At 39.6% G+C, this 20911-nt stretch overlaps 1 protein-coding gene across 1 annotated transcript; it reads left to right on the forward strand.

Moving 5' to 3' along the window:
- The first annotated feature begins 3702 nt into the window (after positions 1–3702).
- On the forward strand, positions 3703–20707 carry LOC124273459 (growth/differentiation factor 8-like). Its single transcript, XM_046708735.1, has 8 exons — positions 3703–3932; positions 12048–12238; positions 15697–15846; positions 16661–16771; positions 17289–17495; positions 18428–18679; positions 19292–19374; positions 20338–20707. Exons 1-8 carry the CDS (start codon positions 3703–3705, stop codon positions 20458–20460), a joined length of 1347 nt encoding a protein of 448 aa, XP_046564691.1. The 3' UTR covers positions 20461–20707.
- The last annotated feature ends 204 nt before the right edge of the window (positions 20708–20911 follow it).

Genomic DNA, 20911 nt, shown 5'->3' on the forward strand with positions numbered 1-20911 from the left:
ATGAAGTTGGTATCGTATTAACAAGCTTAAAATAATTAAGATAAAGCATAACGGTAATCTGTGAAAATTAATCTAACTACAAAATGAAAAAAAATATTTACGTAAACATGGACAAACTTGGAGATCGATTCTCTTCGTGTCAGGATAAAATGTGGGTTTAGGCAGTAAAATACATAAACTGGGCAGAAAAAACTTCTTTGTCATCGAAGGTGTTGATTAATCCTTTACAATACGCTAAAAGAGCTCTTCTCCAATCATTTTGCGCCTGTCATCTAAAAAATACCGAGAGAGAAGCGGCATGTGCACGAGGCATCGTACTCTCGTCACCATCATCATCAACGTTATCACTGACAACTGGCTGCCTCATCAGATGGCTCCTGGAAAGCGCCGCTGACGATGTGACGAGGCTGAACACTGTGGGTGGAAGTAGATGGTACTGGAAACATTAGCCTCGTGTTGAACTTTAAAACGTTGTAATGTAACCGTACGACAAAATGTCAAGAAAATGCCTCTTTATAAGACTTCCTTCACATACAATAGATCAAGGACACATTATGTTTCAGTAATGTGTGAAATTCAATATGATCTTGTACTGCAACCTTATTGTTAAACTAGTTCGGTTCCTATTGGATGAAAGAATAAGAATTATTCAATCGTGTTTCGCTTGATGTACATTAAAATGCCATATAGTCACAATTGCTTGGTGAAGTAAATATCTTCTCAAGTAAAACATCACCATTAATTATGAATGAGCTGCCTGGCAAAAGTAAGTGCACAATTTAAAATTTGGATTTGACAAAACACAAACTTTATTTAAAACTTCACAGGGCTGACAACAGTCGCCGATATGCCACGAACGCAATTTTCATATCCTTATCAAATGAACAAGCAAATGAACAATATCTTGTTTGTTCATATTTCACCTTAACACATGGTGCAAACTTTCTTTTTCGAAGGGAGAATAAAATCCATGGATTTTCGGAATATTTTTTAGAAAAATAAATTTCCAATCCCACCAAATTTTCGTTGAACACAGTGAAACCTTTTTGAGCATATTTTTAGGATGTAGTTTTTCTAGTATGCTGCCGTTCAGTTTGGTATATATGGAGGAACAATCAACTTTTCCCAATTATCGTTTAGGGGGATACAGACATTGGGTCGTTTACCGTTAGAAGGGGCACGGAAGGAAACCTGATATCTTTGTAGTTGGTCTTTATGGGATTCCCAGTCGGACGAAGAACTCGACCCAAACATGTTTTGACTGAAGGTTGGATGAATGCGAATGCCTCGTGTTGGTCTAACACTCCTGAAGGTAAAACAGGTTGCATGTCTGATGGCTTTTTGTCTAATATTCCTATAAGTGAAGCGTTTATTCGTGAGTCTGTTACAAATATAAATTCTTTACGGAACATTTGAATTTACACCTGATAATATGAATAATGGTTATACATATTAGACATATATTATACATTATTATGTGTTTTGTGTTTATTTATATATTCTATTCTATATATTAACAAACACATTTTATCCAGGAGATAATATTTATTAGTAAATACACATGGAGATGAGAGTATTTTCAGTAAACAATTATGTCATTATTTGTCATTAGACTCATAAAGAGAAATACATTGCCTCACAGTTATTATCGGTATGTATGGAATTTAAAATGTCAGTTAGGATTATGAGTGAGTGAGTGAGTGAGTTTGGTTTTACGACTCTTTTAGCAATATTTCAGCAATATCACGGCGGGGGACACCAGAAATGAGCTTCACACAATGTACCCATGTGGGGATTCGAACCCGGGTCTTCGGCGTGACGAGCCAACGCTTTAACCACTAGGCTACCCCACCGCCCCCAGTTAGGATTATGAATAAGCCGGCAAACACATAGCATTAGAAATCACTATAATCGTTTTAATTTTGATTTACGGCACAAAAGTAGTCAAGAGGAAATAGCATTTACAAAGGAAAGCAGGAAGGTCGCGGGTTCTATAACCTGCCAACTCGCACCAAAGTGTGGTAAAAGATGGCACTTACTGTTACCCTGGCAGGTAGTCGGAGACAAAAGAGAACCCCGCATACTTATGACATTAGAAATAATTTTAATCATTTTAATTTTGATTCACGCTACACATGTAGTCGAGAGGAAAAGTGTTTACAAGGAAAGCTGAAGGCTGCTAGTTCTATCCCCTGCCAACTCGCACCAAAGTGCGGTAAAAGATGGCACTCATTGTTACCATGGCTGGTACTCGAAGACAAAACAAAGGACGGCTGAATCTCAGTAGGCCTACATAGTGTCTGGGAGGTGTATCCAAGTTTCAAGGTCATACGGTATATAAAACCGACCATCCAGACTTGTATACACACACCCATATGTATCTTTAGACTAAGGCTTAGTCTCTGAATATATATAATTTTGATAGTAACAAACAAGCCCATTTATATTGAAAAGGAACCCTAGGGAGACCAGAGATTCAGAACCTGAGGAAACTAGACTTGCTTTATTTAGGGCTTTAGCACTGCAGAGAGGGCAGCAGTAGCGAAATTAATGTGTTCAGGGACTGTGAGACAGACTAATGTATCTTTGAACGCTGCTTTTAACACATCCGCACACGCGGGCACACGGGCGCAAACGCACACTCGCGCGCGCGCACACATACACACACACGCACATGATATTACGTAAATGTGTGCAAATGAACATTTGATGATGTTTAATTGGCATTCATCTTGTACATAAACCTGATAATCACTCACCTCGACCAAGTCTATATTGTCTAAAATATATTTCACAGTATCTACAAGTGCAACTGATCTTGATAAAAATCATACTTGTATTGTACCATAAACCACATTCCAATAAACGCTCTGTCCACATGCAAGGTACTTTCATTGAAATATCTCATTTGAATTCCGATAAAATACAATACAATTATGATGAAACTTATGGATCTGCCACGAGGGCTCGACAAACTATGATCAATGCCTGCCCGTACTCAAAAACAATAACACACGTGTTGATAGAATCTCTTGAACATATTCATTTTCAGCTAACTATTTACACCCCAGAAAATACCACGATAACATCAAACAAAACAAGATAGTGCGTCATCGGACTCCCAGACGGTAGTTGTCGAAGTGTTTCAGACAAACTTGGCGGGAATCCTAGCACGAGCAGACGACATTCCTAATTAACCAACTTAAGTTGTCTGACTCTGTACGCTGTAGTACAGGCTCGTAAGACGTACAGTCGGCCCGGCGTACAAAGGCAAATCAACCTGTGTAACGTATGGGATCCTCCCAAGTGGGTCTAGAGAGGACGTCTGCTTGAGTTAATCGGCTGCAGACCACCAGAGGCGTCTGTTAGACCACGCCTTAATATGGCAGGCGGACGCGGGATCACCCTATGTGATTGGTCAACCCTCACCCGCCTCCTAATTCCTTCTTATAAAACGCGCACATGACAACACGGATTTCCTCAACACATTTGCCGGAAAGACGATTAACTTACCTTTACACTGTCGTCGGTTCGACTTTGTTTGAAACTACCACTGGAACTTTCTCTTCCAGAATTGTTGTCAAAGACATTTTGAAAATCGGTCAAAGATATCGTTTGTAAAATTTTCAAAACCAAATTTTTATTTAAAAGGAAATCGTTCGAAACGTTATTTTGGAGGTCTTGTTTCAACATTTGTCCAAAATGGAATTGTGGTCTTGTGTCAACATTTTGATGACGCTGTTGCTGCTTTATGTTGCTGTTGAAGACGTTGACAGTAACACCATCAACAGACAGAAGAACAGCAACAACGTTGATATAGGAAACAGTACAGAATTTGAAGACGTGGCAGACAACGGCACCGACCCCACCAACACAACGGCATCGCCAAACCTCACAACAGAGGAAGAAAGATTGTTTGAAATGAGAGAAAGGTAAGTATTTTTAAATTTACAGCTCTATTTAAACCTAATAATTTTACATTTGCATTATATCCAAATGCGTATATATTTATTGATGATTTTCATAATATTTAGGCAAAGGTTTACATATGTTTTAACTGGTACCGCCGATACTGCAAGATTTTAATTTATAACTTTTTAAAATCCTTTTCAAACCGAAAGTGCATGCAATGCACCGTGTGATGCAATCTTCAGCAATAGCAGTTTATTACATAATGTAATCCTGTAAACCGTGACCCGAATATTATCCTCATAATGTTGAATGTAAAATTTAAATTCGAGATAAGTTAAATACCTGCAGAGTATAGGTACTGAAAAAAGTACTGAAAAAAAGTTGATATATTATTGTGTAGTGGTGTTTTGGTGTAGAGAGAGCGGGAAGCTGATGACTGAACAAAAACGCACGCACATACACGCTCTCAATCGTTCTCTTTCTCTCTCTCACGCACACGCGCGCATCTTCCCTCAACAAGTTAAAAAATGGTACTTGCTATTACCCTGGCTGGCGCTTAGCATTACACGTATAAAACAATGTCCCGTTCCGAATCTGTGTACTGTGAGTGTGCGGCATAGTATCTCAGTAGGCAGACAAGCGCTGCATTGTAAGCATTAGTTCGCCTCAGTACCAACAGACAGACATACACACACGCACGCGCGCGCACACACACACACTCTAGCACACACACGTTACCGTACCATTTCAACTAATTTCAACTCAACTCCTCAGAATGGGCCGTCACCAGAAACACCAGCATCAGTCCGAGTCGTACACATGCACGAACACCTGAAGCGCATGTAAGGCGTCATCATACCGTACATAACCTCCCCTGATCGTAGTAGTGGGGTGGGTATTTGGTCTTACAGAGCGTAACATTCAACAACTTGCTTTGAACTATTGTCTGCTGAACAATTCCGGGGTGTACAATAAAAATATATTAAGTATATATTAAAATATAAGGCCCATAATAGATTCATTAACATACATTAACTTAGGCTGCCTCAAATGCAACTGTATTGGTTCTGTAGTATAGGGTTCTAAGTATAAGGTTCTGTGGTATAAGGGTCTAAGTATAAGGTTTTGTGATATAAGGGTCTTAGTATAAGGTTTTGTGGTATAAGGGTCTAAGTATAAGGTTTTGTGATATAAGGGTCTTAGTATAAGGTTTTGTGATATAAGGGTCTTAGTATAAAGTTTTGTAGTGTAATGGTCTAAGTATAAGGTTTCTAGTGTAATGGTCTAAGTATAAGGTCCTGTAGTGTAAGGGTCTAAGTATAAGGTCCTGTAGTGTAAGGGTCTAAGTATAAGGTTCTGTAGTGTAATGGTCTAAATATAAGGTTCAGTAGTATAAGGATCTAAGTATAAGGTTTTGTGGTATAAGGGTCTATAAGTATAAGGTTTTAGAGTGTAATGGTCTAAGTATAAGGTTTTGTAGTGTAAGGGTCTAAGTATAAGGTCCTGTAGTGTAAGGGTCTAAGTATAAGGTTCTGTAGTGTAATGGTCTAAATATAAGGTTCAGTAGTATAAGGATCTAAGTATAAGGTTTTGTGGTATAAGGGTCAATAAGTATAAGGTTTTAGAGTGTAATGGTCTAAGTATAAGGTTTTGTAGTGTAAGGGTCTAAGTATAAGGTCCTGTAGTGTAAGGGTCTAAGTATAAGGTTCTGTAGTGTAATGGTCTAAATATAAGGTTCAGTAGTATAAGGATCTAAGTATAAGGTTTTGTGGTATAAGGGTCAATAAGTATAAGGTTTTAGAGTGTAATGGTCTAAGTATAAGGTTTAGTAGTGTAATGGTCTAAGTATAAGGTTTCTAGTGTAATGGTCTAAGTATAAGGCTTTGTAGTGTAAGGGTCTAAGTATAAGGTTCTGTAGTATAAGGGTCTAAGTGTAAGGTTTTGTAGTGTAAGGGTCTAAGTATAAGGTTTCTAGTGTAATGGTCTAAGTATAAGGCTTTGTAGTGTAAGGGTCTAAGTATAAGGCTTTGTAGTGTAATGGTCTATTTATAAGGTTTTGTAGTGTAATGGTCTAAGTATAAGGTTTTGTAGTTGCAAGGGTTTAAGTATAAGGTTTTGTAGTGTAGGGTCTAAGTATAAGGTTCTGTGGTATATGGGTCTTAGTATAAGGCTTCGTAGTATAAAGGTCTTATATCTTCTACCCAATATCGAATATCGAATATCAATATGGATCAAAGTGGGAAATGGTAAAGTTAAAAGTAAGTATAATAAAAATATGTAATAAATAAACTCGAATACATTTTTACATCAAAACGGTATATTAACTATATGACTTGGTAGATATTCATGTACACAGTGTGTTTCGTTATCCCGCAGCAAACTATCACAATTATTCATCAGAGCAAGTCTTATATACCATTCAAAAAATGTAGGGGATATTCCATTTTGTGAGCATACCACTAGCCAGTGCATATGAAAAAAGTAATATATATCCATACAGATGAAACATTTCCAAAAGAATGGAATAAATTGTCACATTTTCCCTTAATTTCTCTTCATCATCTGTTTCCTCCTTGGCTTCATCATTTACATTTTATCAATGTTGTAAATCCAATATCCCCTACTTTGTTTGGTTGGTATATATTCCCAAATACAATACGTTCACGCCAGCATTGTTGAAGAAGTCATGCTGATACATATGCTTATATAAACTAAAATCTAGTTTCTGAAATAGTTACTTTTTTTTTACAAAAGGTAGTTATTTCAATAAAATATGATAAAAAGGCCCCCGAAAGACTTTCTTAGAAACTACAGTAATCCAAACTTGCCAATTATTACAGACTTGGTTTGTTGGATAGTTTTGTTCCAGGATCTGTATGACTTATAGGAAAGTCCGGTATAGCGGATTGTCCGTTATTACTACCAAAATATTGAACATGGCTTGAAAATGTGTTTTTGTTCACTTAAATAAAGAAAATTAAAAAAAAATAAAGTTTCGGTAAGACCCCTGGTGCTTACTGCGGAATAACTCTACTGAACAAGGCGTTATGAAGTCCCACCTACGACACAAGATGTTATGACGTCCCACCTACAACACCTGACATTGACTCTGTACAAGACGTTATAAAGTCCCACCTACAACACAAGATGTTATGACGTCCCACCTACAACACCTGACATTGACTCTGTACAAGACGTTATAAAGTGCCACCTACAACACCTGACATTGACTCTGTACAAGACGTTATAAAGTGCCACCTACAACACAAGATGTTATGACGTCCCGCCTACAACACAATGTGTTATGACGTCCCACCTACAACACATGATTTTATGACGTCCCACCTACAACACATGATTTTATGACGCCCCACCTACAACACCTGACATTGACTCTGTACAAGACGTTATGAAGTCCCACCTACAACACCTGACATTGACTCTGTACAAGACGTTATAAAGTGCCACCTACAACACCTGACATTGACTCTGTACAAGACGTTATAACGTGCCACCTACAACACCTGACATTGACTCTGTACAAGACGTTATAAAGTGCCACCTACAACACCTGACATTGACTCTGTACAAGACGTTATAAAGTGCCACCTACAACACCTGACATTGACTCTGTACAAGATGTTATAAAGTGCCACCTACAACACAAGATGTTATGACGTCTCACCTATAACACCTGACATTGACTCTGTACAAGACTTTATAAAGTGCCACCTACAACACCTGACATTGACTCTGTACAAGGCGTTATAAAGCGCCACCTACGACACAAGATGTTATGACGTCCCGCCTACAACACAAGATGTTATGACGTCCCACCTACAACACCTGACATTGACTCTATACAAGACGTTTTAAAGTGCCACCTACAACACCTGACATTGACTGTATATAAGGCGTTATAAAGTGCCACCTACAACACCTGACATTGACTCTGTACAAGACGTTATAAAGTGCCACCTACAACACAAGATGTTATGACGTCCCGCCTACAACACAATGTGTTATGACGTCCCACCTACAACACATGATTTTATGACGTCCCACCTACAACACATGATTTTATGACGCCCCACCTACAACACAATGTGTTATGATGTCCCACCTACAACACAATGTGTTATGACGTGCCACCTACAACACAAGATGTTATGACGTCCCACCTACAACACCTGACATTGACTCTGTACAAGACGTTATGAAGTCCCACCTACAACACAAGATGTTATGACGTCTCACCTACAACACCTGACATTGACTCTGTACAAGACGTTATAAAGTGCCACCTACAACACCTATAAGACGTTATAAAGTGCCACCTACAACACCTGACATTGACTGTACAAGACTGCCACCCTACAACACCACATTGAGTACAAGACGTTATAAAGTGCCACCTACAACACCTGACATTGACTCTGTACAAGGCGTTATAAAGCGCCACCTACGACACAAGATGTTATGACGTCCCGCCTACAACACAAGATGTTATGACGTCCCACCTACAACACCTGACATTGACTCTATACAAGACGTTTTAAAGTGCCACCTACAACACCTGACATTGACGCTGTACAAGGCGTTATAAAGTGCCACCTACGACACAAGATGTTATGACGTCCCACCTACAACACCTGACATTGACTCTGTACAAGACGTTTTAAAGTGCCACCTACAACACCTGACATTGACGCTGTACAAGGCGTTATAAAGTGCCACCTACGACACAAGATGTTATGACGTCCCACCTACAACACCTGACATTGACTCTGTACAAGGCGTTTTAAAGTGCCACCTACAACACCTGACATTGACTCTGTACAAGGCGTTATAAAGTGCCACCTACAACACAAGATGTTATGACGTCCCACCTACAACACAAGATGTTATGACGTCTCACCTACAACACCTGACACTGACTCTGTACAAGACGTTATAAAGTGCCACCTACAACACCTGACATTGACTCTGTACAAGATGTTATAAATTCCCACCTACAACACCAGACGTTATGACGCCCCACCTACAACACAAGATGTCATGACGTCCCACCTACAACACCTGACATTGACGCTGTACAAGATGTTATAAATTCCCACCTAGAACACAAGATGTCATGACGCCCCACCTACAACACAAGATGTCATGACGTCCCACCTACAACACCTGACATTGACTCTGTACAAGATGTTATAAATTCCCACCTACAACACAAGATGTCATGACGCCCCATTTACAACACAAGATGTCATGACGCCCCACCTACAACACAAGATGTCATGACGTCCCACCTACAACACCTGACTTCTAGCCGATGAGAGCGACTAGGTGCACGACGCTATGACTATCACAACAGTTACTGTCTGTGTAGGCTACACATCGTACTCTAGCCTTATTCACAACGACATCTTTGACCTCCAAGGTGTACACAATCAGATATTTCTGGTTGTTGTGGTGGTTTCTGAGACCCATCAATCTCTTCGTCTGACCCACATCTGTCAAGTTGTGACCTTCCAGTGTCCATGCGGGATTCCTACACCAACACACGTGATCACTTTGTGACGGAGTGATTTGTCAATATCCCATGGTGTGTTTTCGAGTTGTTATCACCCGTTGTATCACATTCTCCACACATTAGAAGGTTGTGTTACTGTTTACCACCACGCTACAGTGAAAGAGGTATACAAGCGTTAAGGACTGACTTTGTTGGACATCTTGTAACATAGATCTGCTCAATTGATTATGACACATGGAAACAATCATAGCATTTAATTAGTGTATATGACATTTTAACGTCATACAATAAGTTAGTATGACGTAGGATACCATGATATACTATGCCAAAATATATATGACTGAAAACGTATTGATTGAGAAAAATTGTATAATTAAACAAATTAATATTTCTTTTCTTAAAACAATGATGACAAGCAAATTCTGATAAGTTTCGTATTGATTGAGAAATACTGAATAATTATACGAATAAATATACTGACGTACAAAAGAAAGTATACACCTAGTGTTTTGGGGACTTTAAAAAACCCAAATATTTTGTTAGCAATGTTGTAATTGGGAACGATATCTGTGTTGTTTTGAAAATACTTGCACAATGTTTGTGACTTGGAAAGCAGAATCAAAACTCTTAAAATATTAACGCTGTTTTTAAGAAAATATTATACCAAACAATCAGGTGTGTACTTTCTTTTGAACGTCAGTATACTTCTTTCAGAAAACAATGATTTTATTTATTATTTATTCTTACAAGTTTCAAATAGTATATTATATAATATCTAACCGCCACGACTTGCAGATCGACGATGACAGGGATGATACAGCGGTATGGATTCCTTCCTTTGTGACGTAACCTGATTCAGTATATTTTACGTGAACATCTTTTGAATTAATAATGCAAACAGAACCAATGTCCTGAAACGCAGTAGGATAAATGAATGAGTTGTATTTGACGGTGTCTAAACTTTTAACTTCTTTGCAAACCAAACATGAGATAAAGCCAAGACAAGCTTTGACTGAATACTGCGACAACATGCCGTTATAAAACATGTGTTTGCACAGCCGGTGTTGCAAAGTTGTGTCTGTGGAAGTTGAATAATTAAAGAATGACCCAATTGTTATGTTCGCACACGTACTAGTGAGTGAGTTTAGTTTTATGCCGCTTTTTTCAATATTCCAGTAATATCATGGCGGGGGACACAGGAATGGGCTTCACATATACTCAGCAAAAATGAACCACCCCAATAATAAATATTTAAGCATAATATATGGATCATAATCTGAACCATTAAATAATTTATTATTGAAGATTGGGCCCTTAACTTTTTTGTTCAGTATGTTTACCCAACTGGGGATAGAACCCGGGTCTTCGACGTGACGAAACAGCAGAAAACTATGTCTTCTAGATAACAGTCATGCAGTACATTCGTGTACGAGATGAACTCAATGATAGTGCGAAAATTCTTCTCCATTCATCCCGTATCCCCCTTAATTCCCCGCCATTCACACCCAGGGGATCTGGGATGGGGGCACAGGCTTCACTTGGCTAATGAGGGACATTCCTTATGGGCAGAATAGTTGTCTGTATTGTGGGTAGGGCTCGCAGAGGTGGATGCCCGTGACACTGACACAGATACACGGTGCTTGGTTATGGTAATCTGTGTGGGGTGCCACGTGGTACATCTTCTGAAGCTACCCCTGAAGATCCTAGAATTCTTCAGTGAACCATGCTTGGCGACTAACGGGATCGGTTTGTCAGGCGTGCTGGTCTGGTTGATGTGTATCATCGTATCCCAGCTTCTCAGATCGATGTTCATGACGTTATGTACGCACGCACGCACGCACGCGTCACTTGAGTGACAAAAACAGTGAATGTATTGTCAATTGTAGTGTGAAAAGATAATGTGAAAGTGTTTTTACGCCGTTTTAGCAATATTCCAGCAATATCATGGGGGGACGGCCTTCGCATGAGGGGAGCAAACTCGGGCTTGCGACGTAACAAGCGAACGTTTTAACCACTAGGCTATCCACCCACCCCGAACTGATAGTCACAATGCAAGGATTGCTTGTAACAGAAATGGTAGGACGAAATTCACCAATGGCAAGTGGTGATACCATAAGTGGGCTGGACCGCTAGAGCGTCTCGTAAAACTATCTCGGTGCTTTCACAGATACCAGGGAGTGTGTGTGTGAGTGAGTGAGTGTTAGTGTGAGTGAGTGAGTGAGTGAGGGTGTGGTGAAATTGAGTGTGTGAGAGTGAGAGTGTGTGTGTGTGAGTGTGTGTGAGTGAGTGTGTGAGTGAGTGAGTGAGTGAGTGAGTGAGTGAGTGAGTGAGTGTGTGTGTGTGTGTGTGTGTGTGTGTGTGTGTGTGTGTGTGTGTGTGTGTGTGTGTGTGTGTGTGTGTGCCTAGTGGTTAACGCGTTCGTTCGTCACGACGAGGACCTTGGTTCGATTCTACAAATAGCTACAATGTGTGAAGACCCTTTCTGGCCTCTCCCTCAGCGTTACTGTTTGAATATTGCTGAGAGCGGCGTAAAGCCAGAACCACTCACTTAACTGACCCCACCCTGCCAGAATATTAAAGTAAGCGCTCTATCTCTCCTCAGAATCCATTCATGGAACCGCCGATACCGTCTGCAGCGGATCCGGGAACAGATTCTGCGCAGTCTGGGCTGGACGGAACCTCCGAGCATCCCGGAAGGCCTCATCCGTAACATTACCAACCAATCATACCCTTACACGTTGATGGAGGACGAACTGGAGAACAGGGAGGAGAGCCGCTGTTTCTCTGCCTCGTGTGAGTATAGCAGTAAACGATATATACTCTACAGGCAAATTTACACTAGTACATATAGCAGTATATCTATGTGACATAACGGTAGCCTAGTGGTTAAAGCGTTCGCTCGTCACGCGGAAGACCCGGGTTCGATTCCCCAAAAGGGTGCAATGTGTTGAAGCCCATTTGTGGTGTCCCCCGCCGTGATATTGCTGGAATATAAGCTGCCTTAAACGCAACGCACATACTTACTTTGTGACATAACATTGAAAACACACAATAAATACAAAATAGGCTGAAACATTTGTGATTTACAACATAAACTGTCACGATTTATAACAACGCTCCTTGTGAGTACACACTGTGTACACCTATTTATAGCTCTACAATCAAATATACACGACTATGTATAACATTATATATCTGGGTATAACATAACCAAACATGATGACATGCTCAGAGATTTCTGACCCGTGAAGGTCAGGGTTAGAATTGATCTTCAGTAACCCATACTTGTTGTAAGAGGCGACTTACGGGATCGGGTGGTCAGGCTCGCTGACTTGGTTGACACATGTCATAGTGTCCAAAATGCGGAGATCGTTGCTCATGCTGTTGATCACTGGATTGTCTGGTCCAGACTCGATTATTAACAGACCGCTTCCATTTAGCTGGACTATTGCTGAGTGCGGCGTAAAACTAAACTCATTCACTCAGCGATTTCTATTTTACAGCAAAATATTTCATTTTATGTGGGAAAATGTGTTAACAAATATAACTATTCATGACGATGCTTTTTGTGGCTACAGTAGTTATACGAATTATAAATATCTACAGGCAACTATACATGTATTATATTATATCTAAGTGGTATAACAGTACTGAAAACCCATTAGGACAGTACGGTGGATATTTTTGTATTCTACAATATATTGTATATAGGTATTTATAATTTTACGCGACACTATTAGTAAGACAATATACTACTAGGTATAATTATACATTATGTATGCGTGGTATAACAGTATTGCAAATTGTAACAACAGATGCAATTAGTTATTACAATATTCTCAGCAATTTATATTTGTTACGGAAAAACCTTTGAAACAAAATATATGTTTCAGAAACATAACTAATTAGAATAGTATAGACTAAATGTAAAACAATATTTAGAAAGCAACTAAATATTACTTATATAGATTACTACTTGGTAGAGCACATCTGCATGTAACAGTATGACAGTGTTCTGACCCAGTAACAATACGTATATCTAAGGTGGACGAGGTATAACTTGGTATAAATAGGTATAACGAGGTATAACTTGGTATAAATAGGTATAACAAGGTATAACTTGGTATAAATAGGTATAACAAGGTATAACTTGGTATAAATAGGTATAACGAGGTATAACTTGGTATAAATAGGCATAACAAAGTATAACAATGTATAATACTCTATATAACACAAGATGCATCTAGCTAATAGGTTTAATACTATATACCGGCAGATTTAAGCTAAATGCAACTAGATTTAAGACAATAGAACTCTATATAAAAACTATAATTGCCTATAGTTCAAACCTATATATACTCGATATATACTAGTTTTATCATTTTAATAAATGTTTAAACAAGTGTAGTAAATGGATGATTTGTCAGCTGCAATCTGTGAATAAAATGTATGCAAATATTCAGATAAATGAGTGAAAGGTGTTTGAAAAATATGTGAATAATTTATGATTTTTAAAGAACACATATGCAGATACTTTTTAGCAATGTTTAATTATTATCTAAAAATGTGTGAAAAACGATTTTGTTACAAAAAACATTTTTGTTTTGGAAAGAATAAAAAAGTAGGTGACAAAAATATCTTTTTGAAGTGTCGTTGTCAAAGATATTCGACAACATGCAAGGCAGACAGAAACAAAGTGCAGACTGTGAAATTCTGTACATGAAAACAGGGGCGTTTGCTGATGGCTGCGAACTTGTCAAGGCCAGACAATGTGACCCCCACGTGGTGTTTAACGGTACTCCCATGAGCCTTTGGGTATTTTCCATTCTTAGATGTCTGAGGTATTCACAATGAGAATGGCATGCGACCCTGAATGAAAACCTCATTCATTCATAACTTCATTGGAATTTTCCAGTATCTTCTTGAGCCATGGATTATAGTGAAGACGGCCCCCCGGGGTGGTATTAGGAATGAATGGGCTACATTGATTGCGACGGCACAGGCTAGGGCGGGGTAGAGGCCTTCACGGCGGATGTTTATTGCTTGTTGTCCAATTTAGATGATGTTAAATGGGAATAATGTGCTTAAGAGATTTGCAGCAGGAATGCCTCAAGCAGGAATGTATTTATAGAAAGCATGTGTCTCACATACACTAAATTAATTACACATTTAATGGCCATTGCTTCTGTTTAGAACGTAAATCAAAAAGATTTCATAAAAATCCATTTTTTGATAAATTAAATAGTTGACAAGAAACAAAACTGTTATAGAACTGAAGCAGAATGTATCTTACAACATTAAAAATTACCGGTATTCCAGTTCCACGAAAATATAGACCCGGAACCTTTTAAAAATACTTCTTTATTGTTTGACATGGGGGGCGGTGGGGTTGCCTAATGGTTAACGCGTTCACTGGTCACGGCGAAGATCTTGGTTCGATTCCACAAATAGCTGCAATGTGTGACGCCCATTTCTGGTATCCCCTGTGGTGATATTGCTGGAATATTGTTAAAAGCGGCGTCAAAATAAAGTCACTCACTCACTCACTATTGTTTGAAATGACGTTTCAGTTCTTATCCATAACAAGCGCCACGTCATTTAAATGATAACGGTCACATTTCTCATTTTTGTTGATTAGGAATGATAAAACCTTGTTGACATTGTATTTCCCTTTGAAACAAAACTACAAATACCATACGTTGTTCTTTTTATGTTTAACGCCGCACTCAGCAATATTCCAGCTATATGGCGGCGGTCTGTAAATAATCGTGTCAGGACCAGACAATCCGGTGATCAACAGCATAAGCAACGACAATTACCACACGAATAACCAAAGTTTATCAAACATTATAAAGAGTTCTCAAAAATGTTGACTACAAAGGTTGGAGACATTTTTTGTTGTTTATTGTTCATGAAATTATATATTTTACCCAAAAGTAAATAAATGTATGAAAGTGGCAAATTTGGTCAACCATACAATAATTATTAGTAGACAAACTTTCAGTGCCTGTGACATATCTTGTAATGACCTTCCTAGACTAACGCTTAGTCTCTGAATATATACAATTTTGACAGCAGCAAACAAACCCATTTAAATTGAAAAGGAGACCCAGGGAGACCAGAGATTCAGAACCTGATGAGAACCTGATGACATCTAGACCTGCTTCATTTAGAGCTTTAGCATTGCAGAGAGGGTTAGACAGTAGGGAACATATTGTTCTGGGACTGTGAGACAGATTATGATCTTCCAGGTTCTCTCCCGAGGAATATCGACCGCCAGTTGTGGGAGGACAACCAACTCGGAGGTTTCCGAGTCTACACGAGTCTAGCTGCGAGACAGGACACTGCCCCAACACATCTGCGGCAAGCCAATCTGAATGTCTTCCTTCGACACACGAATGGTAAGTATTATCCATATTTCTAATAATATATCTATAATTTTATTGCATTGTTTATTAATTTTCCCACATTATCAACATCTGCATCTGTTTACGAACGTAGACAAAGAACAGCCAGGGACTTGTAATATTAAGTCAGCTGAAATCGTATACGATCAGTTTAATAATGTTATATAACCCGGTTCGGCTAATGTCTGACTTAACGAGTCATGGTTGGGTTATGAACTTTGTCAGAAACAGCAGCCGCTCTTGACAGAAAAGAAGAGCAATGCTGTTACTGTCGAAAATGTTGGAGTTTATGTTGAAGTGTATGGAGTGTAATCCTTAGTGTTTGGAGACCCTAAAACCCAAGTATGATCCCCCAAAAATGAAAACATTAAATAACATATGAAAAAAAATAAATATATATAATGATGTCTCACGTGCATTATTAAAGGGGATAGACATGACGAAAAACATGGACTGGGCAGCTAGGGGTCATTGTCCAGGTAAACAGCGTCATCGCACATGTATCTCATTGGGCTAGCCCTTCAAGACACGCAATTGTCACGGCTCTTACTAGAAGCCAAACTCGTATGCAAACACACCCATCTCAGATATTCTTGTTGGATGAAGTTCTTCATGCTCTTGGGCAGTGGGGTAGCCTAATGGTGAAAACGTTGGCTCGTCACGCTGAAAAACCGGGTTCAATTCCTCACATGGGTACAATGGTTGTCTCCCATTTCTGGTGTTCTCCCGCCCCGATATTGCTGGAATATTGCTAAATTGCTTTTATTGCGTAAAACCATACTCACTCACTGTTTTTGCTCTACCCCAGGCTTCACTTGTCACGGGGAGGAGGTTCCAATGTCAGCGAGCGGCTCCAGGTTCCTGGTGTCGGTGTACCAATTCCTCAGACCTCTGAGATTCCAGCGATCTCGCAACAGAGGTAAGTAAAAGAACAAAGAAGAACCTCTTGGTATGGATTTATATGATTGCTATATTGTGTATCATGTGAAGTATATAGCTATATTGTGGATATAGCCATCTAGGTTTTTATATCGTGTACATGTATATATAGAGAGATAGATGGTTCTATTGTATATATAGCGAGCTGTATATAGCTAGGTAGTTGGCTATATCGTGTAATGAGCGAGGTATATGGCTAAATCTTGTATACAGCAAGGTATGTGCATGTATGTATAGGGGGCATTTTATTTTTGCTCTATGACTGAAATGACATTGTATCTCCAAAACATGAAATAGCATTCCTTGCTTCAATCACTGATTTGGTCATTTACTTGACGTTAGTGTTGCTGAATGCGGTGTAAAACAATATCTGCTCACTTATTCACTTGCACTTTAAACGGTATCATCCTTGAAACAAGACCATGAGATAGTAACTATTCTCATCCCATTGTTTTCTGTGCTAATTTCAAGTTCAAAATGGTCATTCTGTGATTCAGTTTTAAACCGGAAGCGCTTGCTGGATGCCCGGATGGTGACAACAACGGGACCAACGTGGGTGACGTTTGACGTGAAACAGGCCGTCATGCAGTGGTTAAGCGGCGAGCGGAACAACTTCGGTTTCGAGATTATTGTCAAAGATGAAAACGAGGTGCCATGTAACGCAATGAATATGGTTGTTCCCGTCGATTGCAATAGTCCAGAAGGTATGTAATAAAAAAGAGGAAGAACTCACGACTAATCAAGTTTACTTCAGAACACGAACATAAGATACACAAAACACTGTGAAAGAAAACATGTGTTAGTTGTTGAGGTTGTGCTATGTATAATTGACTTTGTAGAGTTTCATAGTAAAGTTTCAACAGAACTGATGAGTGAGTGAGTTTAGTTTTACCTCGCTTTTAGCAATATTCCAGCAATATCACTGCCAGGACACCAGAAATGGGCTTCACACAATGTACCCCTGTTGGGAAACGAACCCGGGTCTTCGGCGTGACGAGCGATCGCTTTAGCCACTGGACTACCTCACCGCCCAGAGAACTGATGAAGAAACATTTGATATAAAACCAAGGAACGTTGAAAGCGATTTTAGGTTTAACTTATTTATGTTTTGACGTAATTTGGTTTGACGGTCCCAGGGGGACTGACTGACTGAGTTTAGTTTTACGCCGCTTTTAGCAATATTCCAGCAATATCACGGCGGGGGACACCAGAAATGGGCTTAACACATTGTGCCCATGTGGGGAATCGAACCCGGGTCTACGGCGTGACGAACCAACGCTTTAACCACTAGGCTACCCCACCGCCCCAGGTCCCAGGGGATCGAAACTTAGGCTCCCTTTGTAGACGTTCTATCAATTATGCTATGGAAGTATTAACATTTTCAGCTGAAATGGGTTTATTGAAATTGGAAATATTGATATTTTTACATTGTCATTTTTTTTTCTGGTTTGCCGATTGGTCATCTTGTTCGCAGTCACGCCGTGAATCCGGTTCGATTCCCACAACTAGTATAACATTTTGGGGAATGTTTCAGTGTGTCGGCATTCTAATATATTATTAGTGTTAATAGTTTGTAAAAAGTGGCGTTAACCCAACCACCCTCTCTCCTACTCACCCATTCACTTACTCATTTCAGAGACTGGATGCCGGGAGGAACCAGTAGCTTTCAACCGATTCCGCTGGATTCAGGAGAACATTGAATCCAACTATCCTTACTTAGAAATCATCACTACTCAAAGCCGATTTCGTCCTCCATTTGGTCGACTCCGTGCGAGACGTGACGTCGGAGCTACGTCGTCACCGGTCACAACTGCGGCACCAAAAAACAGCGTGAGATCGGTCGGGATGTGTCAAGGCACGGAAGTGAGGATAGCCACGTGGGAGTCAAGTGAGTTTAAATATATAAGCATGGGCGGATCCAGGAATTTTGAAAAGGGGGGGTTCAGGGGGTTCAAACCCCCTGAACATCCCATTGCCTCCGCTAACGCAAAAAAAATCTTCAATGTGGTCTTAAGTCATTTTCAAAGGGGGGTCGAACCCCAAGAACCCCCCCTCTGGATCCGCCAATGTAAGAATACCATTATGAAACTAAATCCTCATTTCCGAAGGTTTTCTTTTGTTAGTCTAATAATAGCATACTGTGCATTTCCCAATAGCACTTATATGATCCTTTTCTCTCTCTCTATATATATTAATGGAAGAAATTATTGGAAGAAATAATATATTTTAACGGGAGAAATATTAAGTGCCTTATACATAAACCATCCACTATTATAAAGTTAACCGTAGGTTACCAGCATCTTGTCGCAAGTGAACATGTGTGAAGCCCTTTTCCGGTGTCCCCCGCCGTGATATTGCTGGAATATTGCTAATAGCGACGTAAAACTACACTCACTCACCCACTCTTGACCAGAAAAGGTATTCGGCATGTGTTCACCCACTCACTCACTCACTCGCTATTTGTTCGAATATCATTCGACGAGTGTCTTGTACATTTCAGGCCCCTATGTAATAGCACCATCATCATACACGACGCTTATGTGTGGCGGCACCTGCGTGACGACGTTCAACGGCATGCTGCAGGTAGGTGTTTAAGTTGCGTCCCTTCCCTGAGCCAGGATATGCAATATGCAGAGTTTGCATTTGTCTCCTTCACCAAAGTAGTTGTCTTTGACCCATTTCACCACAGGCTTTATTCCTCATGAATGAATACAGTAAGATTCCTATTATTTTGGTCCCCTTTAACCCTGATCGTTGGAAGCGATTTGAGGAGGTCAGACTATATGTGAAATGGTTGATGCTGTGTTGGTACCCCGAAGCAGAGGCCCGCGGGTCAATAAAATCACTAGACTGTCTGACCCTGATTCGATTATTTACAGGCCGCTGTCATACAAATGAATAGCTGCTAACTAACAGAACAGAATTGGCACAGATTGATAATCAGAATAGTCTTGAATAGTTCACATATGTGAATTCGACGGGGGCGGTGGGGTAGCCTAGTGGTTAAAGCGTTGGCTCGTCACGCCGAAGACCTGGGTTCGAATCCCCACATGGGTACAATGTGTGAGGCCCATTTTTGGTGTCCCCCGCCGTGATGTTGCTGGAATATTGCTAAAAGCGGCGTAAAACCAAACTCAGTCAGTCAGTCAGTCAGTGAATTCGGCGACTCGATTAGTTCACCAGCATGAGAGTCATAATGATTTTACGAAACCAGAATCAGATTCTTGTATTTCCCCCAGCGAAAACGACACCATACATTTTTCTAACATGACGTGAAATAATTTGTTTATTTCCCATTTATCTTCTAAAATCCTTTGACGTCCCTTTTATCAACATGCACTAACCATGACCATAGAAAACCACAAATGTCGAATGACGTGAAGAATCCTGAGCCATGACTTCACACTTAAATGTGCGGAAATGTATTTCAATGTACAACGTACAAAATTAATTTCTGTTTTAGCAAGTATTTATGTGCGGAAATGAATTTTAATGCACAATGTAAAATTGATTTCTGTTTTAGCAAGTGTTTATTTCTATTCACAGATTGTATCGTCACGCTGTCGGCCTACTGAGTCCCGTCCCGTGATGGGTCTTTATTTTGACGATTCCCAGCGAGTTTATTATGGAGAGCTGCCGTTCACACAAGTCTTACAGTGTGGCTGCTGATGAAATACTGCTGTTTCAAGTTATTTTTCAATTAAGATGCCATTTGAACACGAACATTTCTGTCAATGGTTTATGCCTAAAAAAGGAACATTTCGCCTAAGCTATTTGACGTGTAATATGTGCAAGTTTTTTGAATGTCTATTTCTTGAAAGATAGGGAAATTGGATCAAGTGGTTCAAACCGAAATGCCATTTGAATGAGAATTATATTATAGTATTTTTCATTTTTTATGGAAGAATAGCTACTGTTACAGGTGCATGCATCAGTGTGACTTCACAGAAAATGCATCGAGAATGAAGCATCGTGTGACTAGGGTGCCCCTTCCATTCATGTCAAATCAAAATATCATTCTTTAATAATCTATTCAGAAACGATCTACTAGTAGCTAAAACCGGACTGAATGGATGATGGAGTGTATTTTATGAAAAATGAAAATTGAATATCAATTACA

Source organism: Haliotis rubra, unplaced genomic scaffold (genome assembly GCF_003918875.1).
Source record: "Haliotis rubra isolate DU_JTF1 unplaced genomic scaffold, ASM391887v1 Scf1803, whole genome shotgun sequence".
In the NCBI taxonomy this organism is placed as follows: domain Eukaryota; kingdom Metazoa; phylum Mollusca; class Gastropoda; order Lepetellida; family Haliotidae; genus Haliotis; species Haliotis rubra.

Bases quoted from the DNA above. Each gene is read 5' to 3' on its own strand.
- LOC124273459 (XM_046708735.1), top strand. From the start codon at position 3,703: ATGGAATTGTGGTCTTGTGTCAACATTTTGATGACGCTGTTGCTGCTT. The intron at 15,847-16,660 runs GTAAGTATTATC...GCTCTACCCCAG, and splicing joins CTTCCTTCGACACACGAATG to GCTTCACTTGTCACGGGGAG. The intron at 16,772-17,288 runs GTAAGTAAAAGA...TCTGTGATTCAG, and splicing joins CCAGCGATCTCGCAACAGAG to TTTTAAACCGGAAGCGCTTG.